The 19,082-nt window shown below is 40.0% G+C and overlaps 1 protein-coding gene across 6 annotated transcripts in view; it reads left to right on the forward strand.

Moving 5' to 3' along the window:
* Positions 1–18,055, forward strand: part of camsap2a (calmodulin regulated spectrin-associated protein family, member 2a) — a 33,107-nt gene extending 15,052 nt beyond the window's left edge. For 2 of the 6 annotated variants that reach the window (XM_088312832.1, XM_088312836.1), the window contains 15 exons: positions 1,247–1,279; positions 2,284–2,425; positions 3,052–3,191; positions 8,302–8,398; positions 8,536–8,632; positions 8,758–8,789; positions 8,970–9,039; positions 9,173–11,213; positions 11,749–11,885; positions 12,171–12,394; positions 12,980–13,052; positions 13,848–13,913; positions 14,565–14,674; positions 15,203–15,321; positions 15,591–18,055. In XM_088312832.1, coding sequence (XP_088168958.1) covers positions 1,247–1,279; positions 2,284–2,425; positions 3,052–3,191; positions 8,302–8,398; positions 8,536–8,632; positions 8,758–8,789; positions 8,970–9,039; positions 9,173–11,213; positions 11,749–11,885; positions 12,171–12,394; positions 12,980–13,052; positions 13,848–13,913; positions 14,565–14,674; positions 15,203–15,321; positions 15,591–15,899 — 3,690 coding nt within the window. In that variant the 3' untranslated portion in view covers positions 15,900–18,055. The remainder of the gene's footprint in view (positions 1–1,246; positions 1,280–2,283; positions 2,426–3,051; positions 3,192–8,301; positions 8,399–8,535; positions 8,633–8,757; positions 8,790–8,969; positions 9,040–9,172; positions 11,214–11,748; positions 11,886–12,170; positions 12,395–12,979; positions 13,053–13,847; positions 13,914–14,564; positions 14,675–15,202; positions 15,322–15,590) is intronic. The other 4 variants (XM_088312834.1, XM_088312837.1, XM_088312835.1 and 1 more) reach the window with 3 other exon arrangements.
* The last annotated feature ends 1,027 nt before the right edge of the window (positions 18,056–19,082 follow it).

A 19,082-nucleotide genomic window follows, 5' to 3' on the forward strand; every position in this document is an offset into this window, starting at 1 on the left:
AAGGTTGATTTTTTTAACATTTTTATTCGGGGAACTAAATCGCCCTTTTCTCCAAATTTTACTAATTAATGAATTAATCAATATTACAGTTTCAATCAAAAGTGAGCATTAATATTTTTGTGATTGTAACATTTTTTGGGGGAAAAAATGTAGTGGTTGTAAGTTATCACTATTTCCCTTGGACAATAAATACCTGGATGGACTGCTTAATATTGTGGTCTCTGAAAATATATCACTCTTGTTCCTCACTTGCAGTAGACTTGTATAATGTGTTATGTATGTACCCGTAGGCCAAAACTTTCAGACTCCTCTCCATATGCTCACCACGCACTGTTTTCACAACTCAAGTGACCTTGTGTGGTCCACATTTGCCAATTTGCTAGACATTTTTCTGCCGTTTTTTTTCCTAGACATGGCAGAACACCACATTTGTGCAACGATGTGAAAGCTTTGTAGTCAGCAGCAAACAGATAAATCTGACTAACCATTGTCCTTTGGATAACGCTTTCTTTCGTTGATGACATCAAACCTCAGCTGTTGACTTCAATGACCATTTAGAAACCTACAACCTTAATCACGTCAGTAGAATCCATAAAGTGACCTTTGATTTTCTTTTTTGAATGGCATTTACATTTGAAGCTTTGAAAAGCCAATTTGGGATCGAATTAGATGTTTAGAATAGACCTTTTGGATTAGAATTAGACATGACAATTTGGTAGGGTAAAATGTTTTGTTTTAGTATTTGCATTTTGATAATGCAAATATGAAAATACAAATAGTTTTAGGTTATGTTCACACAAATGTAGATCTTTGTGGGGAAAAAAAAATCACAAAACAAAAAAAAACGCTGTACCATAGATTTTTTTAACAGATGTAACTCACTTATATAACAATAATAACAACAATGGTAAATTAATTTATGCAAGAGGATGATAATTCTTAACTTTTATTTGCTTTTTGCTGAATCTTGTGTTTATGTTGTGTCTACAAATGCGCATTATTCAATCAGGTCAATAAACTAAATAAAATACTAATGAAAACAGATTTGTTTAACCTTTTGCTATGTCTCTTTTTCAAATGTGTTGAATCTATTTGTTGATTGTGTGCACAGGTTCTTTACGGTTTCATATCTGTGGTCTTGCATCTCTTTTTATGTGTGCTAACGCGTGCCAATCATGCTGGTGACTAATCTCACTAACAAGTATTTATTTCCTTGTTGTTGCTGTTTGCTTTTTTGCTACTGCAGTCTCCAACCAAGTGGTACATGAAGCTTGTGCCTGTAAGTCAAACCCATCAATGCTAATCGCTTCTTTCATTGCTCAGTACTGCCACTTTGTGCTTTTGCAAAATCACCATACAATATATTATATACTCTGCTGTACCGCTCTTTACGCCTTACCTAGAAATTAATGCATCAACTACATTTTAGCATGTACGCTTGCATGCAAAGATGGTTTTGGATTCAAGATTCCCTTTCGAGTTGGAAAAGTGCCTGTTTCATTTCTTGTTCTCACATCTGACTTCACTGTCTAATCACAGATTTACCCTTTTGCTGCAAGTTCACATGATTAAAACGGCTGAAACACCTTTATTGAAAAATACTGGAAAAGAGAGGCCATTTTATTTATTTTTGCTGTCTGCATGTAAAAGATTTCGGTTCACATACAAGATTATAATGAGAGATCAACATTTCATCTCTTATTTGAAGGTGTTAACATCTGAATCTGGTTCACAATTTATTTCTTACACAATTATTTTTCATCCTCCCAATTTTTACATGTGAAAAACAGTCCTAGCAAATATTTGAATATCATAATCTATGAAAATGGCTATCTTCATCAGGAAGGAATTTACAAAAAATTGCTACTTTTATTTGAATTATTTCCCTAAAAATTCTTGCAGCACTTGGCAGGAAATGGATATCCTTCCTTTGGCTACATTGGCACTTGGAAACATGCCTCAGGCTGCACCTCCTCCCCAAACACAACTGATATATTCATATTGCATTTTTTTTTATTGTATTGCATCGCATTCCTCACATTGATATGCCCAACATTGTACTGTTATTAAAGTCATAACTCATCCTAAAAAAATAAAAACATCAATAACAATATTGGTAAGTGAATGATGCTTCCCTTGAAATTGTTTTCTACAACTGCATTTCCCCTTGAGTGAAACACTTGACTTGACCGATTCTCCAAAAGCAAAAATGAGACACCTGTGCCTGCAGGGCGATGTAGTGTGGAAAATATTCTCACTTTGACTAATGTTAATGCTGTTCAGGCCCGCTACAGGAAGGAGCAGAGCAGCAGTCAGGTGATGCCCTGGATCCCGCCAGTGGACAACCTGCTGAAGGACTGCATCGATGGATCGGCACTGGGTGCTCTGGTGCACTTTTACTGCCCTCAGCTGCTGCCTCTCGATGGTAAGACTTGTCCTGTCGCATAATGATACTCATTCAGACATAAATGCTTAGAGTTAACAATTCAGTTCTTTCAGGAGAAAAGCCAATCTTTCAGATTCATAATTTTTAATTGGGACAAGCGTTAAAGTTGTGTGTGTTCGGTCCGCATCATTGTTTACGATATTAAGTTAGAACATAAATAATGCGCGTCTAACCATTTATATAGCAATTTCCCACTGACACTATCCGAACTTGCATTAGCATTGTAGAGGTAACATTTTTCTTTTTGATCTCATTGAAAATTCAGGCAAATGAGACAAACTTGTGCACAACAGGATGTAAAGCTCCCAAATCACATCAGTTCTTCATCTGGTTTGCGTGATGATGGCTTTACAATCAGGCGCATTTACACAGCAAGACAAAAGATCAATCAGTGAACATTGTTTTCTTTTCAGATGCGTTCACACGTGTCTCCACCCTCTTAATCGTTGATCATTCAATCGTTCACCAACACTTAAATAGCCTTCCATTTCCCGAGCAGAGGAAACCAGAAGACTCCATTTGTGATCACATTCAGCAAGAACATTGCATACTTCCCAAAGAGAATCTAAGCATAAGCAGGCTGATGGCGCCCTTTGCGTTCCCAGATATGTATCTGAAGGAGAACATGACGCTGGCGGATCGTCTCTACAACGTGCAACTCATTCAGAATTTCTGTCGAGAAAACCTGGAAGGCTGCTGCCACTTCAGTCTGGAGGATATGCTCTATGCCTCGTCCACCCTCAAGGTACTCCTCAGCAAAAAAAATAATAATAATAATAATAACTTGGCGGCTTTGAAATATATATAAATATTTTTTTTTTTGTTGCTTTGGGGACATCTTCACATATTTTCATTGTTATTATTATTGTTGATGCTGAATCACTGATCTTTCTTAAACAAGATTATTTGCTATTACTGTTACAAAACAGAAGTGATGAAAAAAATATTTGCCACCCATGTATTGTATAAGAAATATTTTATATTAATCTATATATACACCATAACTATATTACTAAAACTGTGGTAAAATAATTTAAATAAGGATTTATCAACTTTATTTATTTACCATTTCGTGTTTTACTGTGTCAAACTGTCAACTGTGAAAAATGTTCAGTATGACGGCAAAGCTAGTAGCGACCCAAAACATTTGTCCAAGAACTGTACTGAAGCGGTCTAAAACTAAATGTTGATCAACAAATCAGTGTCTGTTTTCTGGTACTTCATTCATGGTGTTTAGACAGAAAGATTAGAAAAGCAGATGGTGTGGTCCTTTGCCAAGACAGGCAAAATGATCGCTTCTGAGTCAGTCCTTGGGAAAAACATTTTAATCCAAATTTGCCTTCATCAAGTTACCACGAGCCTTCTTAGCTGGTCTTTCATTATTTCTTTCATTTCCGTTTTCCTTTTGTCTTGATTTGTCCGTTTTCATTTTGACACATTTTATTTGCCTATTTTATTTTGCCACATATAAGAATATACTAGGTCTTTATCTCAAACTGTCTGACATTAAGTACCATACTATTAAAAAAAATAAATAAATAAACTTGAAAAAAAAAAAGCTAAATTTTTCATTCTCAATATTCGGGGATGCAGCACAAACAAAACGATCCATTTGGAAAGACGGGAGTTTCTGCTTCTGTATTTCCATTTTATGTTTATTAAATGCCATGAGAAATAAAAGTCAACGCAACATAATTTACCGTCTAGTATGTATGTATTCACAACATTTTTATACAAGTGCATGTAGGACAAAATAGCTCAAACATATGAACTAACACCCACCGTGCCTGACATCAAATTAAATTAGATTAAAATTAATTCTGTTAACTGGACACTGTCAGCATTTTGTGGACACACATTATATGACAGAGAAAAAAAAAATCCCTACAGCGCATGGCTTATCTTGAGCAGCGGCGTGGCTCAAACTGCATCGAAGCCCATTAAATTGGGCAACCTTGACCCAGTTTTCCCTGCAGTCACACCCGCAGTAGCAGTGCGTCACACTAACACAGAGCTTTTTATAGAGATGGAGTCGAGACATGGTGTGGCGTTCGACTCGTGTCAGAAAAGTTCCAGGACCAGTGTCATAAAAGATGTATGTAAAATCGAAAAAAAAAAATTCCGTTTCATATAATCCCCCCCCCCCCCCCCGGCAGTCTACTGCATTTTCCCAGCCTTCTCTGTCACACCTTGATGCACTCCTTGAAGGAACTTTTAGGGATCGTCTGCCGTTCCGTCATCACAGCCATCTTGATGTTGTTCACATATTCACAACGGGCCCCCTTAACGACACCCTTGAGCTTGGGAAAGAGGAAAAATAAATCACACAGGGCCCGATCGGATGAGTAGGGAGGTTGCTCTTGCATGTTAATGTTCTCCTCTACCAGAAACTGCCAAATTCTTTGCGCATTCTGAGCAGATGCGTTGAGTTGACCTTCCACAACTCGGAACAAAACAAAAACAGCAGGATCTCTTTGTGAACGTGCTGGTTGGTTGTCTGGCCCACATCCAAATGGAAAACTCATAGTTTGGGTTTGAAATACTGCACATTTGTGACAGATAATTTTCTGATGCATGATACAGGTGCTGCAAATATTCATATAGATCTTAACATTTAACCTTACATTCCAAGTCATGTGCTGTTTCCCAATTAGAATTAAACCTAAATTACTATTATTTTTTTTCTGGAGAAAGATAAATGGTCGTTATCATCATTGGGCTTTTGTCGGTTTGTTCTCACCTCAAAGAAGCAGGATTTGACTGAGAAAAAAAAATTACCACACTACTCTTGTGGGAGAGGGCAACCGCAGCTCAGTCAATAGCCCGTTGTTCTGTTCTGAGAGTGATAACTAATACTTTTTACTTATATTGCTTGCTACTTTTCCCAAATTCACTGAATTTATGAGCTAATCCTTCAGACTTCGTTGTGGGTTTTACAAATATTAACTATCAAGTGATTGGAATTTTGGACACTAAATCACAAAAGGGGAGATTGGACTAACTGGTGATTGGACTGTTCGTCTATGTGGCTGCTAAACCTTGATCCTTTAATCAACCATTCAGCCCAATGATTGTTGACAGTAATTCCCCGTGAATGCTCAGTGTGTGTTTTTCTGTGAGTGACACCTCCCCTTTGCATTTTTTTTTTTTGGGGCGTAAAGCAAGCATGCCACCTCATCGTGGTAGCCAAAGTGAGATAGCATAACCCCTCGCTTTTGAGTAGGCTTAACACTCACACCACTCAATCCTACACTCCCCAAATCAGACCATTTTAGGCAATCCTGGGTACAAGACACTACTCATGCAAAATTCTCCACTAAAACTAGATCTGGCAACAAGGCAAACCCGGTAGCACACAAGGTTGCAATGACAGTCAGTGGTGAGGTTCGCGTGTGAGTTGGTCTTGTGTGTATGCGTGAGTGCTGACTGATGGAATTAAGGAATAGCACTCACACCTGTTTTGCCAGTAGTAGTTAGACAGACAGATGGGACGGGAAGAGACATGTTGGGTTGTTGCCACCACTTTGAGCCAGACAGACTGCAAGAGAGCTTTCTTCATTTTGTGTCTCCTGGTCACTGTAAAAACAAGAGGAATACTACATGCTAAGGTATCGTGTTCTTGGTTGTCAACCCAGAGCTTTCTTTGTAATTTTGTGCATAGGTAAAGGCAGATTTATGTCCTCCCAATAAGTAATACGAGGCACCTAATATATGAGCGTGTGTGCAAAAGTCAAGGAAACAATCATCAGCACAGTGAACCATCACCAAATTATGGATTAATAGTCAGACATTTACCAAATGGCTTTATTTTCTGTGGCTCCAATCTTCAACTATTGAAAAACTCATTTGCTCTTGCTGTAACCCACTAAAGTTCCCAAAGAACTAAATAGAAAGTAGCAATTGATGTGAAGGAAGTATGTTGACGCGATAAACGTCGACTGAGAATTTTGGATGTCAGGCGTGGGTTGAATTTAGCCTGATTTATCCTGAGTTGTTAGAGAAGTTACTGAAAATCTTTGCCGTGTCTTTTTGCTCAGCTGGGCAGCTATTAATAAATGCATATTTTTAATTTTATTTTTTATTAATTATTTAAGGTAATGTTAAAAATATCTGAAATGATAAATGATAAGTGCTTTCAATTTAAACTATTAATATTGGTAATTTTAAACATTACAGGGGAGGGTCATTTATGCTCAAGTTTTTTTTCACGCCATTGGGCTTGGTAAACTGGTCACCTTTGAATAGCAGAAGTAAATTTTTTATTTATTTATTTTTTTGCCATTTTTAACTTATACCTTCCTGCATTATAACACAACATTATAACGGAAGGTTACTCTTAAGGGAGATGACCTGTACCTGATGTTAATTCCCTCTGCTTCACTGTTGTGCTTACTAGACTGTGGTTCAGTCTGTGTGCGTGAAGATGCATGTGACAACGCATGGTTGAGAGAAATGTTGCTGATGAAGTGAATCAGGTATCTTGAGAGCTGAGCTGTGCAGCATTGCCTTTGTCTTCCGACCACTGAGTGTGGAGGCGAACATGTTTTCTCAAGGTCGTTCCAGTCACACTCTTCTGGTTTTGCACATGGAAGTGCCAACATGGTCACTGCAAAAACTGCCCACTAGACAAATGATCATGCCTTAATCTCGGGAAGTGCTTATTATGACTGTGATCAGCGCCCAAGTTTAATACGTATTATACTGTATTTACTCAGTTTATATAACCTGCTTCAATGTTAACTGTGATGAAATAAAGTTCATGTGATCAACTGCAAATATTTATTATATACCAAATTAATAAAAATATTAGTAATCTTTTTTTTAAAGCAGCCTGAACTACCTTTACTGAATTGATTATTGCAATTATTTGTATCTCCCCTTTTTGCTTTTTATTTTCTTTCGTTTGTTACATTTTTTGTATTTATTCATTTTTTTTAGAAAAACAATATTTTGACCTTGTTTGGTAGACCCTTGTCCCAACATCATAATTTTTGCTCCGAACCAATCCACAATCACTACATGTAGGTGATTGAGAGCGGGAATAAATAACTGACCTCCATTTTATAAATTAGGATAATGCCATAACCTCTGCTCTCTAAGGCCACGGGTACTGTTGATTAGTTAATTATGTGGAGGTGTAATTGAGCTTTTCCAGTATGTCACACTCTAGGATGTTTGTCCCTCTTACTAATAAGGATTAGAGGTGCAACGATTAATCGGCAACTGATTGCTATTCAAATTAATCGGGAATTATTTTGGATAATTGACTAATCATTTAGTGACCGCAGCAAGAATTTACTATTAAGAGCACTAAAATGTGCAATAACGTACCACGATTCTACCTTTGCTCACAATGCAATGTGGGATTCTAATTAAGGTAAGCCATTTTAAACTAAAAAGAAAAACTTGAGAGTTTAGACCTTTGTCCAGTGGAGCTTGTGCCGGCTTCATTTTTTATTCTAGATTCATCACAACATTCTGTTTCAGCCAGGCTGTTTTTGTAATAAAAGTCTTTGGGTCCATATCCTATAATTCTTCCCTCGGTGTGTGCGTATATCTGTTTGCAAATCAACAAATGAGTGGCCCCGGGCAGCTGGCCACCGTTAATGTCTAACTCCATATGTTAGAAAATGCGCAGAATATTGTAAATAAGACACAAATTGTTTGACCATTACGGCACGACAATGGAAGAACCCATTGAATTTCGTGCAAATATGATGGTTGCCGGAACTTTCGTTCACATTGCAAAATGGGGGATTATTATATGTGAATGAATTGTATGCCGGGTGGGTGAGCAAAGGCCCTTTAGAATTGTGATGTAATTTAATGTTCATCTTATTTGAATTCTCTCGCAGAATAACTACTTGGCGTTCATGGCAGAGCTCTTTTGGTGGTTTGAAGAGGTCAAGCCCTCTTTTGTGAATCCGAAGGTTTTGGACAAGGAAGCTGCAGGTAAATCCTCGATGATCCTGCATTACTGGTACAAAGCTCCAAGCTGAATTTGTATCTGAACTATAAACATTTAAAAGATAAATGTAATAAGAGGTACTATACAAATGAGTCAACAACTCCCCCCCCCCCCCCCCCAGAGCTCTCATCCTTGTTGAAGAATATCCCAGCTGTCCCAATCTCTAAAGCAACTAAGAGGAGTTTCATGGAAAGATCGCCTAGTCCTGAAAGACCAAGGTACAGTATTATGTTAGTTGAAATTGAAAAAAAAATGTCTTGTGACAGAGAAATACGATACATTTGTTGGCCATATTAATTGCTAATGCTAGTTCATCTTTAATATGATATCCCTCTCTTTCTAGTCTGCCCCTTCGACCCAAGCCTAGAAATTCAGGTATCTCATTTTTCTTCCCCATGTTTACAGCCTGTGATGTCTCGTATGACTAGATCTATCGTGGATATATCTTTCTGAAAGGACATCTACTGCAGATATAATATTCTGCACACAGAAGGTACTAAGTGTATATAACAAAATTAAATTATTTTGGACATCTATGTTGTGTGCGTCATCCAGGTGAGATCAAGAAATCAACCTCAATGTCCTTTGTTGATAGCAACCTTGGTACCTGGCCCAAAGAGAAAAGGTCAGTATTCCATATCTCAGTGCTTCTTACCTTTGAAACAAATTCTTTCAAAAATCTTTTTAAAGTGAAGTATTATATTGTATCGCCATTCCTTAATACATTTCCTCAATCAAGTCTTTGTTTTTTGTTTTAGGCCCGGGCCTTATGGAGTATCTTTTGACATTCCTTTGGACAAAGAGGAAGCGGCTCCTTCACTTCATTCTGCCACACGTGGTATGGTCCGGTCCGTCAGCACTGATGATGGTTCCGGTTTTAAGGTCCACAATCTTCCTCATGGGATGAAGCGGAATCTTTCCTTCCAACCAGTCAATGGCACGAGCCTTGGAATTGAGGAGGAGGGTTGCCCAGACAGTCTTGCTGGTATGGACCCCGAAAGGCGAACCTACCCTAGCGGCTCTACCATAACAACTCCCTCCATAGAAGAGGCCCTCCAGCTTATTCACAGCCCAAGTCGGCCCCCCGTGGAAGGAATCAACAATGGCTTCTTCCTGCACTGTCCGGAACTTGGAACGGGTCGTTGTAACTTGGAGCCATTGTCCGAGCTGGACTCTAAAGGACATTTGAGCCAGACAGACACCACAGAGGTGGATACTGGCATCCACATTCACACAGAGGACATGCTGGATGAGGATTCGTCACTGAAAGACTGCTCTGTGAACATGGACCTTGATATGGATACGCCCAGCCCTTGCCCAAGTAGTCAGAGCAAATCCCCCTCAGCGATGAGGATGACCAACTTTGCTGAACAAAAGATGAAGAAGATCACCCCTTCAGCACCAGACTCAGGACGCGAGAGCCGCAACTCTCTTAAAACTACTCCGGAGGGTTCGGATTTTGGTCTCCCATTATCCGTTTCATGGGCCCCTACGCCAGAACACAGTCCCATTCGTCAACAAATGCCGAACCCCCCCGCAAAGATGTCAGCTGTCCAGCTTCCGCACAATGACCCTGCTCAGGTCATGGCAACCGAAATGGTTGAGCTAAGGATGCGCTTGGAGGAGAAAAGGAAAGCCATTGAAGCTCAGAAAAAAAAAGTCGAGGCCGCTTTTACGAGGCACCGTCAAAAGGTGGGTCACTCTGCCTTTCTCAATGTGGTAAAGCGTAAAGGTGACGGGGCTGCGAGTGGAACCGAGGAAGGAGGGAAGGTTAAAGGCGAAGTCAAGTCTGTAAGTCCCACCTTGAGATGTGGTCGAAGCAGTGCAGACACACCTGATGGGGCGGAGCAAAGCAGCACAAGCTCCTGTTGGCAAAGGTCTCCTGGTGGAGCTGAGGACGGCGGTCAAGGGCACACCCAGCTAACTGAGGCGGATCTTTCCGAGTATACGCGATCCATCGAGAAGCTCAATCATTCTTTGGCCTTCCTCCAGACCGAGATGCAGAGGCTCGCCCAGCAGCAGGAAGTCATCATGGCCATGAGGGAGCAGCAACATCAGCAGGCATGGGTCATCCCCCCCTCTCATGCCAACCCCTCGCCGCAAAAATATGGACGAGGCGGCAATGTCACTCGATCCTCAGGTCCCTCTTCCCCGGCGGACTCCCCTCGCTCGACCCACCGCTCTCCCACCAGCATCAAGCGCAAATCCGCCTCCTTCCACTCACGTAATCCTCGCACTGCTCGCCCTAATGAGCTCAAATTAGCACCTTACAACCGCGTCCTCACCGCCCCACAGTCCGTGGATAGTATCCCCAGGCTGCGACGCTTTTCTCCCCGTCTGCCCACAGATAGCGCCTTTGTTTACATGGGTGAGACGCCTGCTGCCGCCAGTCCTGAACCAGTCAACAAGCAGACGGACGCACTCGTCTCCCCAGACAAAGAGCTCGGTGATGTTTGTGCATCGCCACCCTGCTCGTCCAAAGAAGAGCAAACACAAGATGGTTCAAATTCTAACGTCAAGGAGAAAGCTCCTCGCCAACCCAACACCACTGACATAGATCTCAAACCTGCACAGTCGTCATTTGCTGAGATTCTGGCCCACCCGGTGGTTGAGACTTTCACGGTAACCCCCACGGAGATACCCGCACTCCCGGCAGACAAGGGCAACCTGATCGAGGTTCCCCTCTCAGTTGCGAAGCCGCTGAATGACCTGACGCTTGATGACGGCTTGGAGATGGAGCTCGGAGGTGTGGAAGGCCATGAGGATGAACAGAAGATGCGTTGCAGCTTCTTTTTCAAGGTCAGTTCTTGTTTTGGAAGGTGTTTGCCCTCCCGATAACCCATCTTAGCTGAAATCTTGAACTGTAATTGTACATTAGTCATGTTTCATTTTTACATGATGGTATAAATAATTCCGGAAACATGAGGGCAACATCATCTCTCTGTTTATAGTTTGCGAGGAGTGCTTACCAGCTGCAGTGTGAGCTGCGATGTAGGTCACAAAAGTGGGTCTGATGTGAATAATTTAGGCAGAGAGAAGCTACGTAGATCGGGTTTGGGTAGCAATAAGCGATGTTCTCACGAAATAAGGAACCAAAATCAAACAAATTCCAATTTAGAAAGTTTAATTTTTGCCAAATAAAACCAAGCGTGCCGTCCCATTGTAACGACAGTCTTGGGTTTTTTAGAAAATTCGGTCCACTAATAAAGAGGTGACAACTGTGTGAATTTTTATAACAAAATATTGAAAGTATCTACTGTAAATAAATTCTTATTCTGGTCATACTTTGTCAATGAGTGCGAGGAGACGTGACCATGTCTCCTAATTGTCTCAGGAGGATGGAAAGGCCGAGGAGAACATGGCTCAGAAGAGGGCGTCTCTGCTGGAGAAGAGGATGAGGAGGGAGAAGGAAAGCCAGCAGAGGAGGATGCAGCAGGAGGCGGAGCTAGAGCAAAAGAAAGAGGAGGCTCGGTATGCGCTTTTTACTTCTTTAAATCCTTGTAAAATCAACAGTGTACTATGGACGCTTCTGGACACTTTTTATTCTATGCCTGTGCTTCCCCCCCCCTTTTTTTTAGATAAAAATGAATATTTTGAATGCAAATTTACTTTTTAACTGTAAATCTGTATGCTTTAACTTGTAATTTTATTTCAAAACGTTCTATATAATCAAAATTAGTATTATTATGTTGGTATAAATAAACAGATTGAATCATTGAATCATTTTCTTGTCTTGTTATTGCATTGTTTCCCCAGGCTGAAAGCGGAGGAGGAGCGTATCCGAAAGGAAGAAGACAAGGCCAGGAAGGAATTCATCAAGCAGGAGTATCTTAGGAGGAAGCAGCTGAAACTGATGGAGGACATGGACACGGTCATTAAATCTCGACCAGGTGCCAGCACAAAACAAAGACGAGGTCGGCCCAAGTCGATCCGTCGCGACAGCGTCGACTCCCCAAAAACTCCCATCAGAGCCGCTACAGGTAACCACGGAGATATAGATATGTCCCATGTGCCAAGTCTGTCTTGCTGGATATTTGCCCCCAATGTTTTAATGACATCTGGGAACATTTTTCCAAAAATATTCTGACTGGGAATATAATTATTTTGACAGAATTCCACATTCAATCCAATAGGATATTTTTTTTTTTTTTAGTTTTCAACCTCTGAGAGGTATTTATTAAACATTTTTTTATTACTGTTGCCTTCACCTGTGAAGTGTATTACACTGCATAATGACAATAATATGTAACCAAACTGAGCAGAAATGGTAAAGCACAATTTTTGTGACAGCTTTGGTATCAAATGTGATTACATTGTGCAAGTGTATTTAAAAACGTAGCTATTTGGTGTATATTTAACAAACTAATTGAGCAATGCATCACTAGCGTATTAATGCACAAATTTATTGTTTGATGTTTTAATTACGATTCATGTATCTATTATTTTTTATGTTTATTTGTGCATTGCTGTGGACAGGCCTCCAATGTCATCATGCATGGTTGTCACTGTAACTGTCGTGCTGTGACACGTCTCGTATTCAAGTTCTCGGCAATTTCTCATTTCAGTCTCCAGCTTGTCCCTGGCATCCCTCAACTTGGGAGACGGCGACAGTGTAGACTCAGAGAAGAGAGCGCAAAGGTGAGATTGTGCACGGATATGCAACCTTTATTTATATTTTATTAATTAAAAACATATATATGCTGCATTGTTGGGCTGGGGCGATTCACTTACTTTTCAATTCGATTCAAATGGCAATACTTGTGTAACAATTAGAATTATTTGACCGTTATTGATTACACTGCGATTTGCGATCCAATATGATGGTATGTAATATAATATATTGTTTACTTATATCATAACATATTGAAGTATTTGTTTTGCTCTGGCGCCGTGGCTCAAGCGCTGGCTCATTCAGATGAGGTAGTGTGACTGTGTAAATGCTTAAGCCTGCTGACTCACCAGAAGAAATTGGCTCCGCGCTGCCATCTGCTGGAGGAAAGTGGTAGCTTTACCTTTGCTTTCTGAAAGATCGTGAAAATCAATTCTGAGCTTTGACATTGATTTATTGAATCTTAGCATATAAAATACTTATAACTGAATAAGCTCCTTTTTTTTTTTGCACACCCCTACTTTATAGTCTGGTTTTATGGAACGAAAAAAATTTGACCCGCACAAAGTTAATGCAGATATCTATTGTGCAATAGATACGGCAGTTGTTTCCGGAATGTCATTTGTTAATATGTATGCTCTTTGTTGTTTTTGCAACGTGACTGCATTGTGCAACAATATGTCATGTGTGCTGCCACGTTTGAGTAGAACTTAAAACAAACTGCATTTTTACCTTGCAGTTTGCCTGACTAACCGCACCACACATGTCTAACATATTTCTTCTATCATCCTTTTACTTCTGTCCTGGTTAATCACACTTGCCAGAAGTTCTAGTTTAGCATCTGGCAGTCTCCTCTGCTTTCTGAGCTCTCCTAAACTGAGAAGAAGAAGGTTAGTTGTTGCGTGCTACTGAGATCAAGGCGCTTCATGTGCTCCGGCCCTGTTCCTGCACTGTACCTCCTCCTCACACTGGCTTTGGTTTGACTGAGCACAGCACTTTTTTTGTTCGTTTGTAATTCTGCTCTAATGGGCATCACGTGAAGCTTGTCTGTCTGATGGAATGTTTTTTTTTTTACATATATAGCTGAACTGCTATATTTGTTCGCATTATGCCCTCAACTTGCATTCCTGATCATTCAGAGAAGAACCAAAATGAATGTTAAAATCTTAAATGATTTGACATGCTTAAAGGAAGCATCTTAATAAGATAAGATTCAATTATCACTGCAAGATGTCCAAATTCGTTGATCTCTTGTTTGGATGTCAAACTCTGCTGTCAGATTGCTTCACATCACTGCCCCTCGCCATTTTGTGCTTTGCAACCTTTGCTGCTCAACTTGTGAATAATATCACAGCCCAAATCTCTCTCTGTATCAGACAGCCTCTTTCTGATTTTTTTTAACCATTCTTGCTACAATAATGGGGTCAAAGCTCTTTGACAGATTCGCTTTTTCATCTAATTGATGCAAGAGTACAATCGATTTACACTGGATACAGCAACCGTTTTGAAATTAGATTGAATATTATTTTTCTGTCTTATAGGCCAGATTCAGCAGATGGCTTCCTTTCGCCGAGTCGCAGCAGGAATGGAGAGAAGGACTGGGAAAATGGATCCACAACCTCCTCTGTTACGTCAATCACAGAGTACACAGGTTGGTGTTGTTCATTGCTCACCAGCATTTCGCCATTGTTAATTGGATGTCTGTAATGCTGAAACAAGATTAACATAAAGAAAAAAAAAGAAAAAAATGACAACTGTTTATCACAGGACAGCAAAGATTCGTTGTTGGTATTTAATACGTTGCAATTCTCTGGCTGACGTTTGTAGTGGTGGAGAACTGCATTTCAGTTCAACACTTTTTTTTTTTTTTTTGCTGGTTTACACATATATAGTGTTGCCAAATCGGACAAGAACACGTCAAAACCTAGAATATTACGTCCTCCATGGAATTCTATATCCAGGGCAAGAGTGATATTTGGTATTATGTTCCAAAATCCCCTCAGCTGGACCTCTTAATTCTCATTCAAACGTCATGCAAGTTGAGTTTCAACATAGCAAAGCTTTTGGATTAATCAGCAAGAAGTGGGAAGTTCGTAAATTGTTTGACATGACTTAAGACGTCATGATCAATTTGATGAAAACTGAAATGACCATTTTTTTTTGTCCTGTTTCCACCCAGGACCGAAACTCTACAAGGAACCAAGTGCCAAATCAAACAAGCACATCATCCAGAACGCTTTGGCCCATTGCTGCCTTGCTGGCAAAGTCAATGAAGGACAGAAGAACAAAATCCTGGAGGTAACAACTCAGAATGCTTGTTATTTATCACCAATTTATGGATTCAGTCATTGATGCTAGAGACATGTAATAATCCATATATATGTTAAATATAATGATGGAAAGTTTTTATTTCTGTCACTGCGAGAACACTGCTGCTTTTGAGTTTCACATTGTTATATGCGCTCTACTTAAATCGCAGGGTACGGTTCACGTCATGTGGCCCTCAAATGTTCTTGGCGTCAGCAGACTTTGCTCATATCTTCACATTTTATTTTCTATTGTGCCAGGAAATGGAGAAATCACAGGCGAACAACTTCCTGGTTTTGTTCCGAGATGCCGGCTGTCAGTTCCGCTCCGTCTACACTTACTGCCCGGAGAGCGAGGAGATCAATAAGCTCACAGGCATTGGCCCCAAGAACATCTCGCGCAAGATGATTGACGGCCTGTACAAGTACAACTCGGACAAGAAGCAGTTCAGCCTCATCCCCGCTAAGACAATGTCAGCCAGTGTGGATGCCGTGACCATCCTCAGCCATTTGTGGCAAACCAAGAAGCCAGCCACCCCGAAAAAAGTCGTGCCTGCCCCTCAGTCCTGATGGAAACGGATCAGTAACCATTTCAGTTTGTCCTCCCACTATTATTTCCCATGATGATTCAAACACCTGCAATGTCAGATTGAGTTCCGCGTGGGTCTCGCTTCCCTGCTACAACTGGAATGTAAGCCACTGATGAAGAATGATGTAAATTTATGACCTATTTTTAAAGACGAGTCATATTGCAAATGAAGGCATGTGTGAGTACTGTTTTAAATTTCCTTTTGTGCCAAAAGTCAAAAAAACAAACAAACAAGACAGTATGAATGCTAGGACATTTTACTCAGAAAACTGAAGCACTGAATGTTTATTAATTCATGTACAGATTGAATTTCATTTGCAATAAGTGTACGTGCGGCCTTCCACGCCTTTAGCGTGTGAGTGCAGTGAGCCGATTGTAAAGCGACATTGAGAGATTTTGTTTTGTACGTTTCGGAAGAAGCCTTTTTGTTGCTGTTTGTCAGTCAATGTGTTTGTATATTGAGGTAGATAAACCTAAGGGCCAAAAAAGATTGATTGCATACAGCTAGCGTTCGCCACACAGCACGTGTGTGTTCAACTCAACAAAGTTAGACGGTTTCAGCTTTTACATAACCATTTTCTTCGGAAGAATGTACGACATCAATCCTGATGAGATTCTTCTCGGCTGTGTGTGAAAATATTGTATGTAGTGATTGGTCTTTTATTTTTTTGTAACTGAGTAAATTCAGTAGAATCCATCCATTTGTGATTTCTTTGCACTTACTGTATAGTTCACAGGTGTGACCTTTAACCCAGAACACACAAGTAGGTGAGGTCAAAATGTTTCTTTCATGTCAGGATGAAGAAGAATGGCCTTTCATTGGGATGAACATATTTTTACATGAATTAGATGGAATTTGACCCAAGTTCAATCAACATTTTGTAAGAAAGCAAGAACCATATTACTTCTGATTAAAGTTTGTCGTATGACAGTTGAATTCATATTTCAATTCAAACTTTTTGGAAGATTGTTCATATCGAAGCAAAAACTGTCGTTTCCAACTATATGCCACGTTATTTCGAAGAACCCCACTGGATTTGGATTTGTTATTAGAGAGCCAAGTTTGTTGGGATTACATATACTGTACATGATTTTAATTTATTTTCTATACCTGTATATATTCTCTATTCTTATCTAATCGATAATGTTATTTATTTATTTCAGACAAAAGATGGCTGAGCTCTGGTAGCTCAAAACAATGCAGGTTCCCAATTTTCTTTGTGCAAATCACATTTTTTAAATCTTCTTCTAGTCGTTTTCACCATGCAATATCTTGAACTATATTGATACTGAATGATTCATCCAATCCAAAATGTTCCAAGTAACTTCGGATAACCGGGCAGGTTTTATGTCAGCGCTCCAGCGCCTTGCTTTTTTTTCTTCATTTTTTTTTTTTTAAACACAATTAATGAGTGATAGCTGTGTGTTTAATTGTCATTTGTAACAGTTTACAACTATGCTTTTGTTCACACATGGTGGAGTCTGTCATACAGACTGATATCCACCATCATGACGCCTAAGACGCATTTCTCCCGTGCCAATAAGTTGTAGACTTGCATTTTTCTTAGAGTAATAAATTGTAGATTACCGGCTGAGTGCCGTTCATGGTTGCATTACATTCATTCATGTATTTAGAATTCGACAGTGGTATCAATGACAATGTGTTGACCCTTAAATGAACATGATGAGAAAAGTGTTTTAGCTGCAATATGTTATATTTCCAGTTGGAGTTTTCATTGTAATTGTAGAAAAATCACACATTGTTGTGAGGAAGATCATGTTTTGCTGCATACGGGTAAAAATGCACCAGTTTTTTCGGTGCTAGTCTGACGTCATGCATCATTTAAACTTGCCAGGGATGTGTGTGTGTGTGTTGGGGGGGGGGGTGTATTTATTACTTAAGGAGCATGTACTTTTGTTTCAAATGTAGTCTAGTGTCTCTCATGATTATTGACCACAGGAAAGGGAAGCAAATATTTAAACTAAGCTTATATTGTACAATGTGTTCATGTGAATTCATACTTTATTGCTTTGATGACACTTTTTGTCCATGTTTTGTCAGAAGAGCCTTCTGAACATGTATTGGTTTGTTTTCTTTCTCCAATAAATAAACTCAGCATGGTCGCTAAATACGCAAGGATTCTTGTTGTAATTTTTAGTCCTAATACTGTATCTACATTCTGTTCCTACTTGGGCAAAGCAGTCAACTTGAAATGTACTTTTTTGCTTTTTTTTTTTTGCATTAACACACCAATGTCGTGACATCTCTTTATCAAAAGGTCGTCTCATTACACAGGAATAGTAGTTATTGTTTTGTGAGCTTGGAAAACACACTATGGGGAGACTCCACACTTTAAAAATTAAAACTGAAGAAAAGTTCAAGATGCCTAGATTCAACCGTTCTGGTTTACTGGGACCAGGATGGTGGCAATTTTGTAGTGGACATTGCCCAAGTAGATCTAACAGATGGTGCTGTGGTGAAGAAACAGCTTCTGATTCAATGTGATCGTGTTGCTCCTGACTTTCCTTTAATAATAATACAAAAGAGAGAGAGAGAGATTTTGGCTATCTGGCCATCCATCCATTATCTGTACCGCTTCTCCCCATTAGGATCGCGGGGGGTGCTGGAGCCTATCCCAGCTATCTTCGGCCCGTAGGCGGGGGGGCCAGCCAATTGCAGGGCACACAGAGATGAAGAACCATCCGTGCTCCCACTCATACTTAGGGGGAATTTTGAGTGTTCAAACAACCTGCCATGCATGTTTTTGGAATATGGGAGGAAACCGGAGTTCCCTGAGGAAACCCATCCAGGCACAGGGAGAACATGCAAACTCCACCCCCGAAGGCCGGAGCCAGGATCGAACTGCTGCTGTCTTTCACTAGTGAGGCCATCGGGCTAACCAGTCGCGCCACCATGCCGCCTTGGCTACCTATGTCTCATAAAAAGTATAGAAATATGCTTGACACACTTGGTCAACCATTTTGTATGTAAACGCATGATCAATGAATTCCAAACTGTGTGGCGTGAGGCAATTCAACAGACGCATTTTAATATATTTTGATCAACATGCCGTAAGAAGTCAATAATCATTTGCATGGATTCAATGGCAACTTGTTCAAAGAAATGAGAAACTGCTTCTTTGAAGTGCACAAGTGACACAATC

This window comes from Idiotropiscis lumnitzeri, chromosome 13 (assembly GCF_059441095.1).
Source record: "Idiotropiscis lumnitzeri isolate Australia: NSW breed Sydney's pygmy pipehorse chromosome 13, RoL_Ilum_1.0, whole genome shotgun sequence".
Lineage (NCBI taxonomy): Eukaryota > Metazoa > Chordata > Actinopteri > Syngnathiformes > Syngnathidae > Idiotropiscis > Idiotropiscis lumnitzeri.